Source organism: Schistocerca cancellata, chromosome 8, assembly GCF_023864275.1.
Source record: "Schistocerca cancellata isolate TAMUIC-IGC-003103 chromosome 8, iqSchCanc2.1, whole genome shotgun sequence".
Classification (NCBI taxonomy): Eukaryota; Metazoa; Arthropoda; class Insecta; order Orthoptera; family Acrididae; genus Schistocerca; species Schistocerca cancellata.
In genome coordinates, this window is record NC_064633.1 from 464,869,506 (window position 1) to 464,890,860 (window position 21,355).

Here is a 21,355-nt window from a genome sequence, read left to right on the forward strand (position 1 = left end):
ACACACACAGAACTCATCATGCCCACATCAGTCACAAAAACTGAGTTACATGGACACAAAAATTTGGAAAATTACCTGAAAAACATGGATTTTCCAAGTGTGGTAGCACAAAAGGGACAAGTGGTATCCAAGCCAAATTTCACACACTGCATAAGTAGACCATAATGATATATATCTCAAAATTTCAGCATGTTATTGCAAGACATTTGTGTACAATGGAAGTCGACAGATGCATTTGGTGATGTGGCCATTGTTTCACTACACAATTTTGTAAAAACATGTCATAAATTGTTCTGCCTCTTCTTATCCCCTCCCACAACTGTTTAATCACTAAGCAACAACATATAGACAGATTAACACAACCTATCATTAATGTTTACTGCACCTTAACTGTTAAAAACCAATCGATTGTGCTTCGAACAGAAGTTCTCCCACACTTTAGCTACTGTACTCTGTACATTGAGTGGCAAATTGTACTGTCTTCCTGACACTGTGGTAGGAACTGGAACTGTCAATCCAACACCTGTCTGCCAAACGTGGCCAATGAAATGATCTTGCTGGTCCTGCTGGTGCCATGAAGTTCACAAATACACCACCTTCTGCTTCACAGCACTCTGCAACACATCCTAAGTACCATTTGTCATCAAAAACAGCACTAACATAGCAACCTGGTTGTCAGAGTCCCCTGGAGAGAAGTGATGTTGGCTCCTTGTGCCTGCAACTGTTTTAACGTGTTCTAGTCTGCTTTTTAGTAAATCTTCAACTGATTTCACCTCATATTTTGAACCATAGAATGATTGTATGCCAGAGGTATTTTTCTGTACCCAGGTAAATAATCAAAGAGGTGTTAGAATGTGACCTTCTGTAGGGTGCTACAGGCTACCTCGTGATGCCATGCGCTTAACGGTAGCACCAATACCATCACATACATTTTTACCATGACTTGTTGCGAAAAAATTCCATTCTGCGTGAATCTGAAAATCATTGTAATGCATGCATAAAGTTTTGAGATTTTTACAGTTTTTGTACTGACTAACTGCCCCATCACTAAAGTATTTCGCAAAATGTATGCGAGGCAGCTTGTTTCTCACATATGCCATGACAGTGCGAATGTGGGCATGAACTGCAATGGCATCATGAATTAAACAGTCACTAAAAGCGCATAGGTTCATGACAGACGCATTACCTGACTCACCTCTGTAGTAAATTGCAAAGGGCTGGAGAGTTGAAACTTCCTGGCAGATTAAAACTGTGTGCCCAACTGAGACTCGAACTCGGGACCTTTGGAAGGTAGGAGACAAAATACTGGCAGAAGTAAAGCTGTGAGGACCGGGCGTGAGTCGTGGTTCGATAGCTCAGATGGTAGAGCACTTGCCCGCGAAAGGCAAAAGTCCCGAGTTCGAGTCTCGGTCAGGCACACAGTTTTAATCTGCCAGGAAGTTTCATATCAGCGCACACTCCACTGCTGAGTGAAAATCTCATTCTGGCTGGAGAGTTGCTTGACTGTTGTCCCAATGATATCCTTGGATGGCATCTTGAACTATAAATGCATAATTTTCAGAAAAGTCTAGTTTTACTATAATTTCATCTTGTTTCAAATTATCCTTACAAAACTGGAGATAAGCCGATTGTGTTGTTGCTGTGAAGCTGTGCGTGGTCAATTTGTCCATTTTTTGACAACACATTTTAACAAAATCTTCCACTGTACTTTGCTTTGTTTCAAGACTTGTGTGATCCATATGTGTCCATTGTTTATAAAAAAAACAAGTTCATTGTCATCCATAAGGAGTTCACCATACAATTTGTTATTCATGTGTTCTGCAAGATTTGCCTTACCAGGACACTTTTCACACCTGTGTATCATGCACTGGTAGGAACTGATGTCACACACTAGCAGCTTCATTGCACCTTTTTAATCCAGACCAGAATCGTTTATAGCAGCAAACATCAGCTTAGCATTTTGATGGGTCTCACATACGCAAACATTGTGTGTGCCCCTCGCACTTACAGGCACAACCCATTTTGGCCAAAGATTGAAAAAAAATGTTAAACCTACTTTGGTATTGGGATACTTTTCCTTGAATTCTACATATGGTTCTGATATGTTGCATAGCAACAGTATTTTTTGCATCTGTACATGTACATTTCCCGTTTTCACCGTTACATAGTCTTTTTTTCCAGGCACTATTTGGCTATAGTTATTATTTTCATAAAACTCCGACACTAGCACCTTTATTTCTGAACTCAATTACTTACCCTGAGCCTGCTGAAGTTGTGGAAGCACTCCTTGGGTTGCTTTGCTTTTATTTTCCTAGCTTGCTTTAACATATATGTAGAAACACTGAATTCCTTTGCAGTGTAATCAATAGACCAGCTGGAAGGTGAAAGGGTAAGAATAGCTACTTTTTTCTGGCGTGTGGATATGGCATATTTTTCTTTCAAATCATGCACAATTTTGTCCAAATCAGAGCATTTCTGGCATGATTTCTGTTCCTTTGGAGCAGATAGTTCTTCCTCTTCCATCATTAGCGTGTCAGCTATTTTGTGTTTTAATTCCATTTGAGCTTCTTGTAGTTTTCTTCTACCATAGCTGGGCCTGTCTCTTTTTCCCAACTTTGTGTGTTTTCATGGAAGACAAACCAAGAGCAGTCACTGAAGTATTTAATTGCTCATCCACTGAGGTTGTAGGTGGCTGATACGCTTCGTCACTGTCATGTAAATTATCAGAATATTCTTCATTTTTAGCAGTGTAACACACCTGCAACATAACTTATGTCCTGGTTTCATGTTAAGTCCCATGCACTGACACTTTCAATATTCATGTTATATCAATTTCTATGAGGCTACACCTCACTGTCTTCTTATGAATCCAAAATGGATCAAAACAACTTCTTTGTAGGAAAGAATACTTATCCAGAAACACTTTCATATGATGATAACAAACACTAAAGTTTCCTGGAACTGTACTTCTTGTGCCCACAGGGTGTATCCCGGATTTCCATAGCAACAAATCTCAGTCCGATTCATCCAGATAATACAGTACAAGGCGAAGGCCACATTTTGTTCCATATGTTGATTTATGACATTCAGATGCTTGTGCTCTACCAATACTGCAACTTGTTTGAACAAAAGCACCACTAGCACACTCTTCTGCCTCCAAACTGACTTTCCACAACAGTACTGACCAGTCTGAACTAGAATCTTAAAAACGTAAGTAACCTGTAATTGTTGTTTGTTTCATTTGTCGTTCCTGCCTAACAATGACTCATTCTGTCCCTGAAAACTACCACTGTTTAACTTTCTGTTGACTAATGGTTCCCAACAATTGCTGCAGCTTTATCTGAAACAAGCCGTCTGCATCATCACTATTACTTGCTAAATCGTGTTAAAAGAAACGTAATCAAATACATCTCTGTCAACTTTTATTGTACGCAAATGCCTTGCAATAACAAGTTGAAATTTTGCCACATATTATATTATGGTCTATTTATGCAGTGTTTGAAATGTGGCTTGGATATCACTTGTCTCATTTGTGTTACCACACTTAGAAAATCCATGTTTTTCATGTAATTTTTCAAATTTTTGTGTCCATGTAACTCAGTTTTTGTGACTGATATGGGCAAGATGAGTTCTGTGTGTGTTTAGGCCACATTAAGCTTACTACAAAAATAATTTATACAATTTTTGAGTGAATTGTATTTGGCATAGGGGGCACCTACAATATGTAACTTTTAATGTATTACAGTTTTTAAATCACATTTTGGAATTTTTTATTTTCCCTCAGAAATATGTTGTTGGTTTTTTGATTCATAAAGTGTGTTCTCTAAGTGGATGTTACTGGGTTGTAAAAATTTCACTGGACTGTGCAGAATAGTTCCAAAGTTATTAAGACCTGAAGTTGGGTCTGAAGATAGATTGCCAGATGCAGGTTGCAATTTCCGAGTCACGCCACCTTCTTTCACAAGCAAAAATTCTGGAACTAATTGGCAGGGGAACTTAAAATTTTGTACATGAGTGTTCCACACTTGGTAGCATTGGTGTGCTAAATTTCAGCCAAATCTGAGACTGTCAGCTGGAACATTTTCTCAAATTGGTTGAATTGTCATGGAATGACCCTTAAAATGGTCAGGCAGGACATTCCCAACCTTGTACCAAAAATACCTGTCTGAGAGGAAGAACCATGTGGAAGTGAGTAGATGTCCACAAAACCCTCACCAATAGAGCTGCAACAAAATATTGTGCTACCAGACAGTATTGTAGGTGTCTTTCACATCAAAAAAGACACCAAAGACGTGTTGCTTATGGAGGGAAGCTTGTAGAACAGCTGCTTCAAGCAGGGTCAGGTTATCGAGTGTGAAACGATACCTCCTGTACCCACACGGGGAGCCACTTACTAGGGACCTGGTTTAGAGAAGCCATAGGTTGTGACCAGACACTGCATCACAAGCTACTATAACCGCAGAGAGTAAATGATTGAATTCCTCAAAGTTGATGGAACAGAAATCAAAACCATTTCTCTCCTGTCTCTGCTAATAATGGCAGAGAACTGTATTCTGGCTAGAATCAGCCATGGTGGTCATGTAAGATTCAGCCATTGTATGAGAAGTGTCTCTCAGCAATGTTAGGAGACATCCCTACTACCATAAAGCTGCTATTGGTAGTCGTTTGTTCCACACTGAGACCCTCCCAATGGCTTGCCATACTTTACTTGGGAGTGTAGACCTACTGATAGAGTTCAGGAACTGTGATTCTTGAGTTCAGGAACTCTTGCTAAGGTCTCTGCTTACTCTCTCCAATTATTCTCCTCGCCTTTGGTCTCGCCATTTGAAAGATCGGAAGGTTCTCATCAGTAGGGCTACGATTGAAACTTTGCATAGCTGCCCTCCTGTCCCTTATTGCAGCATGACCCTCATCACTCCTCCAAGGAGCAGGCTACCTCCTACTGTTCCATTTTACTCTAGGATGGTTACACCAGCAGTGTGGTGACTGTAGCTGTAATGTGGTCCACCAAGTTCTGGATGTCTTCACACTGACCAAAAACAGAAATTGGCTTCTTCTGGCAGATGGCTCCAGATAAAGTAGTGGTTGATACCACGAAGTTTGTCATCCACTCCCCATTGAGCAGTGTCTGGAAGGGCAGGCAAGCAGAAGGAGAGGTCTATGGCCATAGATGACGCAGTATCAGTGCTAAAATGTGTAGCTTGACCCATGTTCATCCATATGATGTCTGTAGTTCATGTCAGATTCTCAAGTGTATTACCTCTGGAGCAAGTGGTGTTACATCACCATATAATACTGTGCACACTAAAAATACCCTAAAAGGAGAAAGGGCTAGTTCATCAAGATGATCTGTGAGGGGTCTCACTGTAAACATGCTCATTGGGTGGCAGGTACACACAGCACACTGTGACAGTAACGTGGGCCACAATCTGAACAGCAGTATTCCTCTGGAGTATAGGAGCGATTTTAGTAGCACAGTTTTGATTTACTCCTATCCTAATACCAGGTTGTGAGGCACTTGCAGAGCAAGGGGAAGTGGAAGGGCTGCCTAGGTCCAGTGGTGAGGCATCTAACTCCATGATGTCCTCCTCACCAGTCGTATGTGCCAGAATGACATCTGATGGCACCCGGAATGGCTTTTGACCCAAATGTCGTGACCCTTTCCCAGCTCCCTTTCCCTTCAAGGATGACGAAGAAAGGGGATGTTGAGAGGGCACTCTGCTTTTGTGGCGCCTTCTCTCAATGCTCTTTGTGAAAATGTTCCTAGCCTCTACGGCTGTCTGGATTGCTGTCTTTACTCATTTTGCTTTGGCATTTTCAGGTGCGAGTACAGGTGCTGATGGTAGATAAGGGTGTGCTGGACATTGTATACATTGAAGTGTTCACCTTGGAAACAGATTTCTGCACCAAGGAAGCAAAGAAGTGGCAAAGACAGGGGACTTTGCCACCTTATATTCTTTTTTGGCTTATGAATAGGGGATCCAATGGGTCACTTTTATCTCCTGAATTTTGTGTTCCTCAGCAAAAACAGGGCAGTCTCAGCTCCAGATTGTCTGGCTCCTGGAGCAGTTTATGCATATTGTTGGAATCGGGCAGTCAGTCCCAGATTCATGGGCTGTCTGTCCACACTTCCCACAGGTCATTTCACCTCCGCAACTCAGGCTGTATGGCCAAACCCCTGGCATTTGAAGCACCACATACGGTTAGCTACAAATGCCTAACACTATGTTGCAGGAATCCGGCCATGAAGTTTTCAGGCAACATGTTCAGGTCACAATGAAGGTGTTGGTCTTCTTAATCTCTCCGTAACTCCTTCAAGTCCTTTGCTTCACATCTAATATCCCCTGTGAGTCTATTCTTGTTTGAGTTCTCAGATGTCTATCATGGCACATGGCCAGTCGCTTACTTGAGTTGAAGAAGTTAAGAAACTCAACAATTATGGCATATTCACCAAATTTCTCTGACTTCCTAAGAAGTTCCATCTGTTTTGCCCTGTAAGCCTCAACCAATAAGGAACTATTACATATATGTTTAATGGACTTAAGGCACCAGCAAACCCTTCTAATCCTTTATGAATACAGAAGGGGGACACTTCCTCCTCTCCCTCCTCTTAATCATTACCAAACCATTCTGCTTTACAGCTGCTAGAGAACCATTACTAAATATAATTTGATTATCAGGAGGACTAGCCTCCCTTATTCATTTGGATGTGGGAGTGAGTACTTCCAGACGGTACACTTATCTCATTGGGAGTGGACGTACTCATTGTACTCACTATGGTGTTCCCAAGAGCAGCCAGGGACATGCAGGTCCACCCAGACAGAGCCTCACTTGCCTGTGTAAGCCTTATACAACTGAGATGTGGCAAGTTCCTCAGAGGTTGCCAGCTAATGACTGTTCTTCCTGTACCACACTTTCCACAACCTGGCTCTCTTTAAAACACCAAAGTTCTATGGCAAGTATCTGGTATTTGTAGCAGCATTGGATTAGGAATGAATGATTTCACCTTAAGAAGAATGTATCCTGCCATTATGTGATCTGGCGGTACTGTCCTACTGAATGTAAGGGTAAATGTTCCTATTTTATTAGCTCACCATTTAGCATCTTCATTTTTTGTTGAACATTCCCCTTCCTATGCCCATTCCCTTCAGTATTATGGAAAGGTGTCAGCATGTACAACTATTTTTCAGTAAAATATTAAGCTATGAGTTTTGGTCTTTGGAGTCTTGTTGTTTTAATGTGAAGTGATGGTAAAATAGTCAATATTAAACTGAGTGAAAACCCAAATCTGAAATAGATGTGTATCATCTTTTACCCTGTATGACAACAGGCTTCATACCCTGGAGGTATATTTGCCGGTCACATCTGCATATGGAATGAAATTACGTAAATAAAAGTACTAATAATCAACATAACCAACCGAACAAAGTAGAAAGTAAAACAAAGTACTTACAAAACTGGTACTTCATGTGCCATGACTTCCAAGGTGCAAGTGCACATAAAAATATGTCACTCCTCAATAAAACTATGGATGAAACGGCAGACGAGAATCCAATCTGAACTGTATATGATCAGTAAAACATCTCATAAACTCTGTCAAAAGACAAGCCCAGACAGCACATGACAATCCTCGTCTGATAGGATGAAATGTTCATCAAATTCCACAGGGAAAACACTGAATTAAAAGACACACAATCCTTGGAAGTATTTTAGTATGATGATGACTCCCAAGGTCTGTGTCTCTTTTAATTCTTTGTTTCCTTAGTGGATTCTGATGATAGTTTAATCCTATCAGATGAGGATTGTAATGCTGTCCAGGCTCACCTTTTGACAGAGTTTTGGAGATGTTTTCCTGATCATGCATGGTTCAGATCAGATGCCCATCTGCTGTTTCATCCATTGTTTTACCAAGAAGCGACCTGTTTTTATGCACACTTGCAACTTGGAGCCGGCCGGAGTGGCCGTGTGGTTCTGGGCGCTACAGTCTGGAACCGAGCGACCGCTATGGTCGTAGGTTCAAATCCTGCCTCGGGCATGGATGTGTGTGATGTCCTTAGGTTAGTTAGGTTTAATTAGTTCTAAGTTCTAGGCAGCTGATGACCTCAGAAGTTAAGTCGCATAGTGCTCAGAGCCATTTGCAACTTGGAAGTCATGGTACATGAAGTATTGGTTTTGTGAGTCTACTTTGTTCAGTGGATTATGCTGGCTATAAGTGCTTTAACTTATGTAATCTCATTCCCTGTGCAGATATGACCAGGGTATGAAACTGGTCATCATACAGGAAAAAACACAATAAACAGCTATTGCAGATTTGGACTTCCATTCAATTTGATATAGACTATTTTACTATCTCTGATTTTAGATTGTTTGACTGTCCTTCACATTATGTACAAGTTCTTTAGCTGTGATTGTCTGACATATAAGGTTATTTGTAGTCTTTTTATTTGCTAATGGGTGGTTTCAAAGTATCACCAATCCTCTTTAGATAATAGATGGGTGTAGAAGCAATATTTCCTGTTCACTACAAAAAAACACATGTTTTTTCTGTTACTGTTACATGCACATTACTTTAAAGCAGGTTTCTCAGAAGACAGTTTACTCTAACCCCCTTCATCCTTCTTTGACTGCGTGTTGTTACCTACCAGTAGTACATCCACCTTGGAAGATGAAAAAGAAAACTTTTTTATTCCATTGTCACCTCAATGCAAGTAAAGAAATGAAAGCCTATACATAAAGAGCCCCATTTTGCCTGCACAACCCAACACAATTTATTTCTCTCTCTCTGTTTTTTTTCCATTATCACAATATTAGAGAACTGACAGCACTGATTAGTCCACAGCTCAATAAACATGAGGATGCCAAACTCTCACCCAGTCAAGACAAATGGAATTTCCCAAAAGCATGCTATTTAGGATGCTCCAGGAGGTAAGTGCGGCTTTACCGAAATATCATGGATGTGATGTACTTCACACTCCATGGCACTTGGAATTTTGTGAGATAAGCTCTTCATTGTGCACAATATGTGACTTGTTGCCTCTCCCATTAGAATTTGGAAAACATTTATATGACAAATATGTGCTGGTTAAACAAACATAAGATGAACTGCACAACTCTTCTCTGAAGCTTCTCCAGTCCTTCCATTTACCCAAACTGATAAATGAACATTAACAAGAGTTTTTCCACAGGATTCATCCAGTAAACATCATTCTGACATTTATTTTTCCCATGGCTAAATTAAGTTAGTCATTTCCCACTTAATGGCACTGAACGGATTTTCCTTGATATTTGTGGTTAGTAAGATTACAATACTGTACAGAAACCACAAAATGTCAAAGTTGGGAACTGTTTTAATACAAAACACAGTGAACTGCTTTATCAACACAAATATAAGTGCACTTCTGTCTGATTTTTAAAGTATTACATTCAATGGGAAACAGAGTAAACGATCATAAGGTTGTGCGAGTGACAGTGTCCCCTCATCTTTCTTTGCAAATGAGCCTGTGCTGGTCTCTTCTATATTTGTTTTTGTTAGGGGCAGATTAGTCATCATTTTTAAAATTAAGTGTTGAAACCAAATGTTTCATTAATCTGTATATCATAATCCACTACAGATATCTGACATCTTTCTTATGTGAGGGACTGTAATTACCAAAGGGCCCTCACAAGTTGAGGTTCATTTCACTAATTGAACACCAACTGTGATAAAATATTATTTCAGATCATCTTCTCTATTAACGTGCATTATGTTATACTTAATAATGAAAGGGCCACCTGCAAGTATTTGCACCACATATTACCCATCAACAAGTTTCTCTTCAATTACTAACAATTTCTAATTATGTCCTCTCCCAGTAGGCAACTGCATTATCTGTAAATAACTTTAAGAGTGCCTTTAGTAGCAACTGGAGCTAACTTTCCTTTTAGTGTTAGCTCTCAGTTATCAGTGACATGCTGAGTTATATTTGGTAAAAAGTCTTCCATTCAATCACATATCTGTTTGGATATTCCATAAGCATTTATTCTGTTTAGCATGAAATGGTGTAGAATTATACTGAAGGCTGTTCAGAGGTCTAGAAAGAACAGATCAATCTGGGCTCCACATGCCTGTGAAATCTGTATTGTTTAATACAAGGAAATAATTCAGTACCAAAAAGTCCTCAAAAGTGAGCTGCAAATATGTTCCACAATTATAAAGTAACTTACATTCTATGTTGATCTCTAGTTTTATTGCCAACAGTTCTTATCATGCATCACACTGTTGCAACATTGCTTACCTATTAACTTTTGACAGCTATGACACCATTATCAGAGACTGAATTTTAAAATGGTTTGGTAATACAACACATCATTAAATTAAACAATCTAATAGTCAGGCTCTAATAATAATAATAGCATTCTTATAAAATTCTAATATAATATTGTTGTTTTACCATGTGTGAAACATACCTTTTGAATGTGCAGTTTTCTCAGCAGCTGCTCGTCTCTTAAGAACGTTTTTCTCCTTTCGTTCACGGTTAGAGGTTTTAGACGATTTTGGTTTGTATATTGTCTCCAGACTTGTGAGCTTTGAAAGGTCTTCATTTATACTTTTCTGTGGAAGCTCATTCACAGTTTTTGAAATTACTTTGAAGTTATTTTTCCATCGAGACGTAAGATCTTTCTTCTTATGATTCTCTCGTTCATAATCATCATCGTCACAGTCTCCTTCATAATTATCTTTATAATAACTTGCTTTACTTTTCTCTTTTTTAGGTGAAGTCTTTTGAGGTTTTTCAGAAAGTATGGAGCTACTCCTCTCCTGCAAAATGAAAGTTGGCATAGGACGTAACATCTCTTAACATAAAATATCCACTCAAAAACATCAAATTTACATTTATTATACATATTTAGACAACTGAAAATCCAGAATGGAATAACGACAATATTATGAAAAGGCTGGATTGCTAAGGACCATATAGAGGAGTCATGAGTTGTAGTTACACACACAAAAAAATTGCTCAACATGTGAGCTTTTGGCCAAAAGGTCTTCCTTTAAAACAGGGGAAAAATAAAATAAAAACTACCCACACACGCATTCATGCAAGTACTACTCATGTGAACACTGTCTTAGCCACTGAGGCCATACTGTGAGCAACTGTGCATAATGGGAGAAGCAATCTGGGTGGTAGGTAAAGAGGAGCCTCCTTCTTACCCCCACCACCCAGATTGCTTCTCCCATCACGCACAGTTGCTCACAGTATGGCCTCAGTGGCTAAGACAGTGGTCATGTGTGTGTGTGTCTCGTGCTTACATGAATGTGAGTGTGTTTCTTTGTCTGCTTTAGAAGAAGGCCTTTTGGCTGAAAATTCACATTTATCAGTCTTTATGAGTAATTTATTATTTACAAATTACATATTGTATCAGTTAAAAAGAAAGAAAATTAAATGGAATGCAATAATTTACGAGTAACTGCTACAGAGGATTCTGAAAATAGTAGTCAAGAGTGGGTCGTTGTTGTTCCTAGGAATAATGTCTTATTGAAGTACTGCTCAGACTGGCTCTTTAGTGTGGTATACAGTTGAGAGCTCCAGCTATTGAGCTTTTTTAGGTAACAGCTCACTTAACCACTTCAAATACGTACTCGGTTAATAAATTGAAAATAGAATGAGATTTTCACTCTGCAGCGGAGTGTGCGCTGATATGAAACTTCCTGGCAGATTAAAACTGTGTGCCCGACCAAGACTCGAACTCGGGACCTTTGCCTTTCGCGAGCAAGTGCTCTACCATCTGAGGTACCGAAGCACAACTCACGCCCGGTCCTCACAGCTCTACTTCTGCCAGTATCTTGTCTCCTACCTTCCAAACTTTACAGAAGCTCTCCTGGTAGAGCACTTGCCTGTGAAAGGCAAAGGTCCCGAGTTCGAGTCTCGGTCGGACACACAGTTTTAATCTGCCAGGAAGTTTCAAATTGAAAATAACTTCACAATACAGAAACAAGGTCAGTGAAGTTATTTTGCCCACTCACTTAAGAGTCCTGGGCAGCAATGCTGGGGAGGTACAGTCTGTCTGTAAACTGAAAAGTGAGCAGCACTTGTGGAGGGGGAAGTTGCCTTTCCTAGAACAACACTACAGCTGCTGTACAGGGTCACTAAGAATCAATTTCCCACTCTGGCACAGTAGAACAGTGTGCAGAGATTTACATAGATTGTGTCCATAGTACTATCAGTAACTCATATCTGTATTCCATGTAGTGTTAACACACTATTGGAAAATCAACATCCACCAGGCATGTCTGCACACTGCGTCGGCAGTGATTTGCGAGGCACCCTTCGGGAGGGTTGGTGTAGTTTTGTGAAACACACTGTAGTTGCTTCTTGTGACGTTATGGTGCACACAGAGTGGGGAATCACCTGCATGCACTTCGGATCACAGACCTATGATGGACGGAAGTGCACGACCACAATCTGGTGACCTACCTTTCCCCTCATACTTGTGCCCTGTTACACCTCCAGCACACAGTCTATCTCTTAATACTGCTCTACTCCACCTAGATATGGAACACATTTTTATTATCTGTTCTTAACCCAATTTATTTAATAATAACCATTAATTTCAAACCATTAAAACACTGGTTTTAATAATCTGTGATTTTTCCATTCCCTACAATGCAACAATACAGAAAAACTGATTATGACCTTTCTGTAGGAAATTCAATGTAGTTTAGTTTTGTACAGGGATGCATTTCTGCTAGGAGCTGTGATTTTCGAGTTATTCACAAAAAACATAAAAAAAGTGCTCTTTAAACGTCCCCACCCATACACCCCGTTGGTCAGAATTTCAGAGTACATTGTTCAATGCACTCCCTCCTACCACTGTACAAAAATTGCAACTACACAAATTTATCCCCTAATTTCCCTTTGTTGACTGGACTAAAATGTGTGATCAGCCACATGAGTATTATCTGCATCTTGCATTAACATGAGTTCCATCACTTTTATCTGGTTCTTGAAGGTTTAGATTTCCAACATCATGCAGAATTTTGTGGGTTCGCTCTGTAACATCAGAAGGATAGTATGACATTTTCAAAACGTGTGCTCTTTTCTACTGAAGCAACATTTACTAGTGCCAGTAAAGTAATTGACATAACATGCACTAGAGGACGGCACAAATTCCCCACTGACTCCAAATACAGCAACAACAGCTGTGGACTATAAATGTATGGTGCGTCCTAATACAATATTTCATTGTGCATTTCAGGGGTGTTATATGGAAATACGTATTCATGATTTTTATAGACACTGTAAACATTATTCTAAATGAGATACCACTACACAGTGTATGTGGTTCAATCACGATTGCTCTAAACCTCTATCTTATCATGTTACAACACCACACCGAATGAAAAATTCCCTGGGCAGTGAAAAGCACTGAACGCCACAGTAAAATGGTCAATCTGTTCCCTCAATTGAATTCCTATTGGTTTCTTTCTGAGGGGAACACTATTGAAGATGTTTTACACCATCAAGACCCAACAAAGCCTGAAAATATGTACCAACAAATCACCACAGCATGCACCACTATCTCATCTTTCATCTATCTTTCAGAGGCCGAATGTGTGTGCAGTGAAGCTGACGGGAAAAAGTTTGAGCACATGCTCATGTGAAGCATAAAACTATGCACCTCCTAATGGGGGTGGTTTGTCGTTGCTTTCCTCCGTCCGTAATGGGGATGAATGATGATGATGAAGATGACAACACCACCCCCAGTCATCTCGGGGCAGGTGAAAATACCTGACCTCACCGGGAATCGAAGCCGGGACCCCGTGCTCGGCAAGCGAGAACGCTACTGCGAGACCACAAGTGGTGGACAGTATCTGGATAGTCAACATCAAATATTCAGCTCTGAGGACAAAGATGTGACGCAAAAATGGATAAAAATCACATACATTACACAATATACACCACACCACTATCTGCAGACCCACTGTGGTTCAGTACCCATGCTAGAAAGTTTCTACAAAAGCAAAGACAGCTTCATCACAGCCTGAAGTGGAGACACAAGTTAACTGAGAAACCAGAACTGAACAAGCCAAAATGAGTGTAAGAAGAGAGATGTAATAAGTGTTTAATGAATTTAAAAGTAAAATTTTGCCAACTCATCTGCCTAAAACACCTAAGTAATATTGGTCATATATAGTTAGCATAAGGATCAAAGATCAAAACTGAGCATTTAGTTGCTCAGTATGCATACTGGCAGCAAAGAAGTACAAACACTGAATTCAGTCTTACAAAATTGTTTCAACATAGAGGACTATAATATAGTCAATTTCTTCAATCCTTATATAAATATCAAATTGCCAGATAATGGGGTTATGGAACAGAACAGCAATTACAATTGCTGAAAAGATGAAAGGCATGCCAAGTATGCAGTTCCAGAGGGTACTGTTGAATTAATGTGTATGTTTGTTTTGCAAATAAAACCGCCTTTTCCTGCTGCCACTTAATTTATTTATCCCAGATGCGTTTTGCCTTTTTCTTGTTCTAAGGCATCATCAATGGGATCTATAATGATACAGTTTTGTTATTTTTAGATTATTAAACAGTTCATATCATAATTTTTTATGTAAAAAAGTAATTACTTACAATTTGCTGATCTGCATTTCCTCTCATCTTGTCTGGAGGTCGCACTACCACTGACATATAAGCACAAACTTGCGTTCTGACCTTCTTCATACTGTTCACCATGTTCCTCCTCCTTTTTTGTGGTGTACTTTTGTTCTTTTGCCACTCAATGTAACTATTTTGTCGGACACTGCTTTTAACAATGTAAATATTGCAACTCCATAATGTGTTTCCTTCTCTTTGGCGTGTTTACCTACTTGTTGCCAACCTAATGAAGTATATATGTTCAAGACTAACTTCTATTTACGATGTTTATACCGTGTGTGTGTGTGTGTGTGTGTGTGGTGAGAGAGAGAGAGAGAGAGAGAGAGAGAGAGAGAGAGAGAGAGAGAGAGAGGAGAGAGAGAGAGAGCTGAAGAAGGTCTTTTTTTTGGGGGGGGGGGGGGGGGTGAATTGTATGGTGCTGAATATGAATGTACAAGTTGTTAGCGAGTAGTTGAAAGCTTTGGTGGCAGCTGATTTGACTTTTCATTTCAGTATTCTCTGGAGGGGTTCATGGATAAGTGAGTGTAAAGATGTTGGATGGTATTATTATTATATTGGATGGTATTATTATATTAATCCTCTTTGGGAGCATTATTCTATTATCTTATCTATTAGCGTAAATAATGAATTGCTTGGCATGTGTACTTGACCATTCAAAAGGGTTTTCCTTTCTGCTTTGGTTTTCTGTATGTGGTAATTTTCTTGCAGTTGTTAGGAGATGTTTTTAATTTGTTGATTCTAATTATTTTCATGTCATCTTCTCTAGTGGTTGGTTTGTGGTCTTGCTCTCTTTGGTGTTTTGCAAAAGTGGAGTGGTTTGTCCCATATTTCCAGGCTCTCATGTGTTCTTTGTATCTGACATCAAATGTTCTACCTGTTTGTCCTATGTATCTGCCTTCACAAGTGTTACACTGTAGTTGATATATACCTGCTTTCTGACATATGTCTCTGTTTTTTGTCAGTTTTGGGGTGTATTTTTGTATAGAATTGTCTGTTGTGTATGCTATGTTTATTCCCTGGCTTTTGAACATGTTGGTGATTTTAGGGGTGAGTTTGTGCTTGTATGTCATTGTGTACCATCTTGTGTTTTCTTTCATCTTTTTCTCATTATCCTGTGTAGTTGTTATGGGACTGCATGTTTGTTTTAGGTTCTGTTGTGTTATTGTCTGTGGTTTGGTGCTTTCTGCTTTTATTTTACTTTTAATTTTTTTGTTTAGCTTTGTTACTATGTTGTTATTGCAACCATTACTTTATGCTATCTGCATTATTATGTTCACTTCTGTTTAGTAGCATTCTTTGAAGAGTGGCACTGTGTTGAGTCTATGGAGCATGTGTCGTAGTGCTGCTTGCTTTCATGACTGTGGGTGGTTCGAGGATTGGGGAATGATAATGTCTGTTGCTATGGGTTTACAGTAAATTTCAAACATATGCTTATTGTTTTATTTTTTGATTGTTATTGTTTTATTTTTTGATAGTTATATCCAGAAAGTTAATTTGGTTGTTCTGTTCTCTTTCAATGGCGAATTTTATATTTTTATTTATTTTGTTGATGTCAGTAAGTAGTTTTTCAATTTTTGTTTGTGGTTTATCTATTAAGCAAAGGATGTCATTCATATACCTGAACAAATATAATATGTTGTATTCTTTTCGTACTTTTTTTTGTGAAAATGATCTGTTCAATGTGGTTTAAAAAAATATTTGCTAAGGTTCCTGAATCTGGGAACCCCACTGGTAATCCATCTTCTTGTAAATAAAATTCATTATTGAATTGGAAGTAATGTTGTTCTTTTATGTGCTTTATTAATGTGTGTATTTCCTTAATCTGTTCACCTATGAGTTGACTATAAGTTTTCAGGTTCTTATCTATGATTTCTACTATTTCCAGTACTGATATGTTGGAATACATGATTTCTATATCAAATGAGAGGAGTGTTGCTGTGTCTGCAATTTTTATATATTTTATTTTTTGTATTAGCTGTGTAGTGTCTTTAATGGTTCTTTTTTCTTGTACTTCGAAATTTTCAGACAGTAATTTTAACACAATTATATTTTCACTCTGCAACAGAGTGTGTGCTGATATGAAACTTCCTGACTGATTAAAACTGTGTGCCAAACCGAGACTCAAACTCGGGACCTTTGCCTTTCGCAGGCAAGTGCTCTATGAGTGAGCTACCCAAGCACGACTCACGACCTGTCCTCACAGCTTCAATTCTGCCAGAACCTCATTTGGAAGGTAGGAGACGAGGTACTGGCAGAATAGAAGCTGTGGACGGGTCGTGTGTTGTGCTTGGGTAGCTCAGTGGTAGAGCAATTGCCCAGGAAAGGCAAAGGTCCCGAGCTCGAGTCTCGGTCCGGAGCACAGTTTTAATCTGACAGTGATTTTAATGTTGATCCTGCAAGCTTGTAAGTGGGGGATTTTCTGAAATCCAGTATTGGTCCCACAGGAAGATTCCGTTTGTGGATTTTTGGTTGTCTTTGGAGGACAGGTGCAGTGGGATTGATCTGTGTCAACTGTCTTTTCTCTGTGTTCTCCAGTACGATGTCAATATTTTTCAGAGTGTTTTTTACTTTTGTCTGGAATCTGTTTGTTGGGTCTGATTTTAATTTGGTAATGTTATTTTGTAAGATGAATTCTTGTGTATTTTGAATGTATTTTTCTTTGTCTATCGGTACTACTGTGTTCCCCTTGTCTGCTTTTGAAATGATAACATTTTCATTTTGAAGTTTTATTCTAAGTTTTCTGAGTGTTGCAGATTCTGAGTTTTTGTTGTTTTTGTGTTGTGTTTTTATACTGGTTATTATATTCTGTTTTTCTTTTTTTTTTTTTATTACTAGTTCTCTAGTTAGTCCAATGTTGATCCTGCGGTTTTCATGCTTATCTTCCCTTGTCAAAACACTTTCTGTGTCTATATTTAGATTTTCTAAGTAATCTTCATCTATTTTTCAATTGACATTGTAACTTAATCCTTTCTCCAACAGCTGTCTTTCTTTACTGTTTAACTGTGTGTCAGTAAGATTCACTAATCTTAGCTAGTATTTGTGTTTGTGTTTCTCTTGGCTGTGTGTAAAGGTATTGTGTCGTGACTGGAGTTTTTTGTGTTGATTGATCTTTCTTCTGTGAACTGTTTCCATTCTTTGTATAGCATTTTTTGTGTGCTTTTCAACCTTGTTGACCAACAACGTCGAAAAGCACACACTAATGGTGCACATATTGAAGTGTTTAAATATGCAAAGAAAAACATTTGGAATTACCATACTTGTACAAACATAATGACAATAAGTATCTCAATTATTTCTCAAGTAATTAAATTTTATATTATTATATGCTTAACTCAGATAACCTGTATTGCGATTTTTTGAAGGACTGCCTTCAATGAAATCAACAGAGATTCCATAAACAGAGATTTCACGGAACAGATAATACTCTGTTAGTCCGTGAAATCCAGAGTGCTGAAGACAGAGGAGCCTATGTTTATGCCATGTTCCTTGACTTAGAGAAGGCATCTGATAAAGTTCCATGTAGATGTTTAGTGAGCAAAATCTGAGTCTGCCAAGTATCAGAAAATACTGGATTCAGGACTTCCTAGTAGATAGAACTCAACATGTCACTCTTAACAAAACCGTATGAACAGTTGTAAATGTAATTTTCAGAGTATGCCAAAGAAGTGTGATAAAACCATCACTGTTTACAATATATACACAAATGATACAGTGGATAGCATTGGAACCTTCATGAGGCTGTTTGCAGATTATGAGGTTGTTGATATGAAGACCAGAAGACTGTAATGAATTGCAGGAAGACCTGGAAAGGATAAATAACTGGTGCACAGACTGGCAATTAACCCTATACATCAATAAATATATTGTGCACAAATAGATAAATACATCCATTATTCTTTGATTATACTGTTGGCTATACATTTCTGGAATAAATAACAACTGTAAGATACTTGGAACTAACTGTCCAGAGTGATCTAAAGTGGAATGACCAAATGAAACTAACTGTTGGAAAAGAAGATGTCAAGTTGAGATTTACTGGAAGAATCTTAAGGAAATATAATTCATCTGAGAAATATGGAACCTATGAAACACTCGTGTGGCCAATTGTTGAGTATTGTTCATCATTCTAGAGTCCTTACCAAGTTGCATTTATAGAAAAGAGAGAGAGAAAATTCAACAAAAAGCAGCACATTTTATCATGGGATCATTTAGTAAGCATAAAATAATTTTAGACAGATCAGTAAATTCCTGCGGCAGACTACAAGAGAGGCATCATGTATAGTGGAGACATTTACTATTGAAATTCTGAGAACTTGTGACTGATGAAGAGTTAGGCAACATATTATTTCCTCCATATATGTCTCACACAATGAGCACAATAAGAAAATCAGAGTAATCAGAGCTCACACATAAGTTGTTTGACAGTCATTCATCCCATGCATCATTTGGAAATGGGCCACAGAAGGATGAGAAATAACAGTGGCACCAGATGTACCCTCCACTTGCAAAGTATAGATGCCTTACTGATGACAGGAGATAAAATAAAAATGGAGCAAATGAAGCAGGTATGGACATCTAAAAATTAAATTAACAGAAAGTACAAAGAGGCAAAGCAGGAATGACTAGAGGAAACACTGTGCTCTCCTGACTGTAGGCAAGTATGATTGTTGTGGGACTGGGTGACAGAGAAGTGTAAACTACAGAAAACAGGGAGAAGTTAACAGAAATGGCTGCTTCACAACCTCTGCCATTTGGAAATTCCCTCAACTGCCCCTTCCTTCAGTCCCTGATTGCTTGTCTGAATGATGTCAATGAGGGATCTCCTTTAAACATATCCTTCTTTTCCAAACATTGTCTCTTTAAATCTATTAGTTCATTTTGCCCACTGCTCTCCTGTTTCCATCTGTTTACATATTCCTGCAGTCTTCCTGCTACTTTTTCCCTCCACTGTAGCTGACCAATGGGAACCTTTCCCATCTCCATCCCATCCCATCCCATTCCTATCTCTCTCTCTCTCTCTCTCTCTCTGTCCCACACACACACATACACACACACACACACACACACACACACATAGACCACATACACTCCTCCCCAGGCCATGCATGTGAACTGAATGGTTTGTGTGTGTGTGGGGGGGCGGATGCAAGTGCACCCCTCATTGGTCCATAATTTCATGATGAATATTCAAAGGCCTAACAAAATATTTTTGCCTGCAGTTGAAATTTCATTAGCTTACTCAAATATGAAAGTTGTCCAATGGAATGTCCAAACAGTTTTATTTGATAAAAAGTTTATGAAACTTTAATGTTGTATACAAGCTTCATTCTTCTGCTGGAGAGAAACTGGACCATGGTCTTACTAACCCTTTCCACTCTTATAATGCAGACACAGGGTATCTCCATGCCCTTCTATTTAAATCACCACCACCTGTGCAATGAACACACCACAGAGAATTGCACTAGACTCTTTGTGGAAACACTGAGGCCACTGATCAACTATTATGCTAATTAGGCTATACATTACAACAAAGTGTTCTTTTACTCAAATTCATTTACATAACGCATAAGACTACAAAACTCTTCATGGTAGACTGATTCCACCATCATTTCACTCCAACAGTATACAAATGAATCACTGTCAACATCAAAATCGCTGACATTAGCATCAAAGTTCCTCTCATTTTCACTTAGACATTCCTCTACGAGCTGTAGAATCTCTTCGTTACAAAGGACTGTGCATGAAAAACTTGCCATTTTCCACCTGCTAATTTGAACGTAATGATTACATCCTCTCTCTCAATACAACTGCTACAATTCAACACCGGGTTAACATGAGTTTCCTTAGATGGCAGTGCAATGCAGCACTGATGCCTAGTACAGTCATATTCAAGAGTGGAGAATCAGAGATACAAAAAATTGTGTCAAATAAGGGCTCGACATCAGAGTGGAGAACACAATATGCAATGTTGAGTGCCACTCGGCACTGGAGTGAAACGGGTTAATAAAGTATTCTACCAGTTGCCATATGTCTTATGGGAAAACAATGGAAAGTTCAAAACTCATTTACAAGGCACAGATTTGAACTCTGTTTCTGTGTAAAAGTTTATTTGACCAGGGTAATAGCTTTCATGCACCATTGTTATACAATGCTCCTTTCTGCAACAACAGCCACATTTTAATCTAATTTTTAATTCTTTTGTCAGTGTGGAACCATTATCCTGCAACAAACTTAATATGAATGAGTAGAAGCTGCAGGATACAAGCTCCTGACTGTGTATACAATACTGTAGTCTTGCATCCCAGAAATATGTAAGAACTCTTTGGTGCTTTAACATTTCCATTTGTTTGTGTCATATGACTCACTAAATCTACTGCAATATTTGGGCATTTGCAGCAGCACTGATTGCAGTGCCCAGTACCTAATCCCAATTTGAAGCTGTGATGCTCTTGAGCAAAACTGTCACTCCATCTGTATGATGAACTCAAGAATGAAGCATGTCAGTTTCTCTTTCCATTTATACATTAAAATTTTTGGGGACCCTGTGCATTCACAGCTTTCCACATCAGAGAAAGCCAACTGTTCCCGTGCAAATTATGTTCATTGAGTCTATTTCCAGCACATTCCTATTGCAACTTTTTAACATTATGTCAAGTTTAATGTACCCATACAGTAACAAAACGACCTTCCAATATTGACTGATCTCACTT

The 21,355-nt window shown here is 38.8% G+C and overlaps 1 protein-coding gene across 5 annotated transcripts in view; it reads right to left on the reverse strand.

Annotated features, from left to right (window-relative positions):
- Positions 1–21,355, reverse strand: part of LOC126095349 (transmembrane protein 131) — a 345,609-nt gene that overhangs the window by 34,108 nt on the left and 290,146 nt on the right. For all 5 annotated transcript variants that reach the window (XR_007521958.1, XM_049910154.1, XM_049910155.1 and 2 more), the window contains exon 20: positions 10,447–10,798. Coding sequence is in view for 4 of the 5 variants with exons in the window: in XM_049910154.1 (XP_049766111.1) it covers positions 10,447–10,798 (352 nt within the window). In the remaining variant the exon portion in view is untranslated. The remainder of the gene's footprint in view (positions 1–10,446; positions 10,799–21,355) is intronic.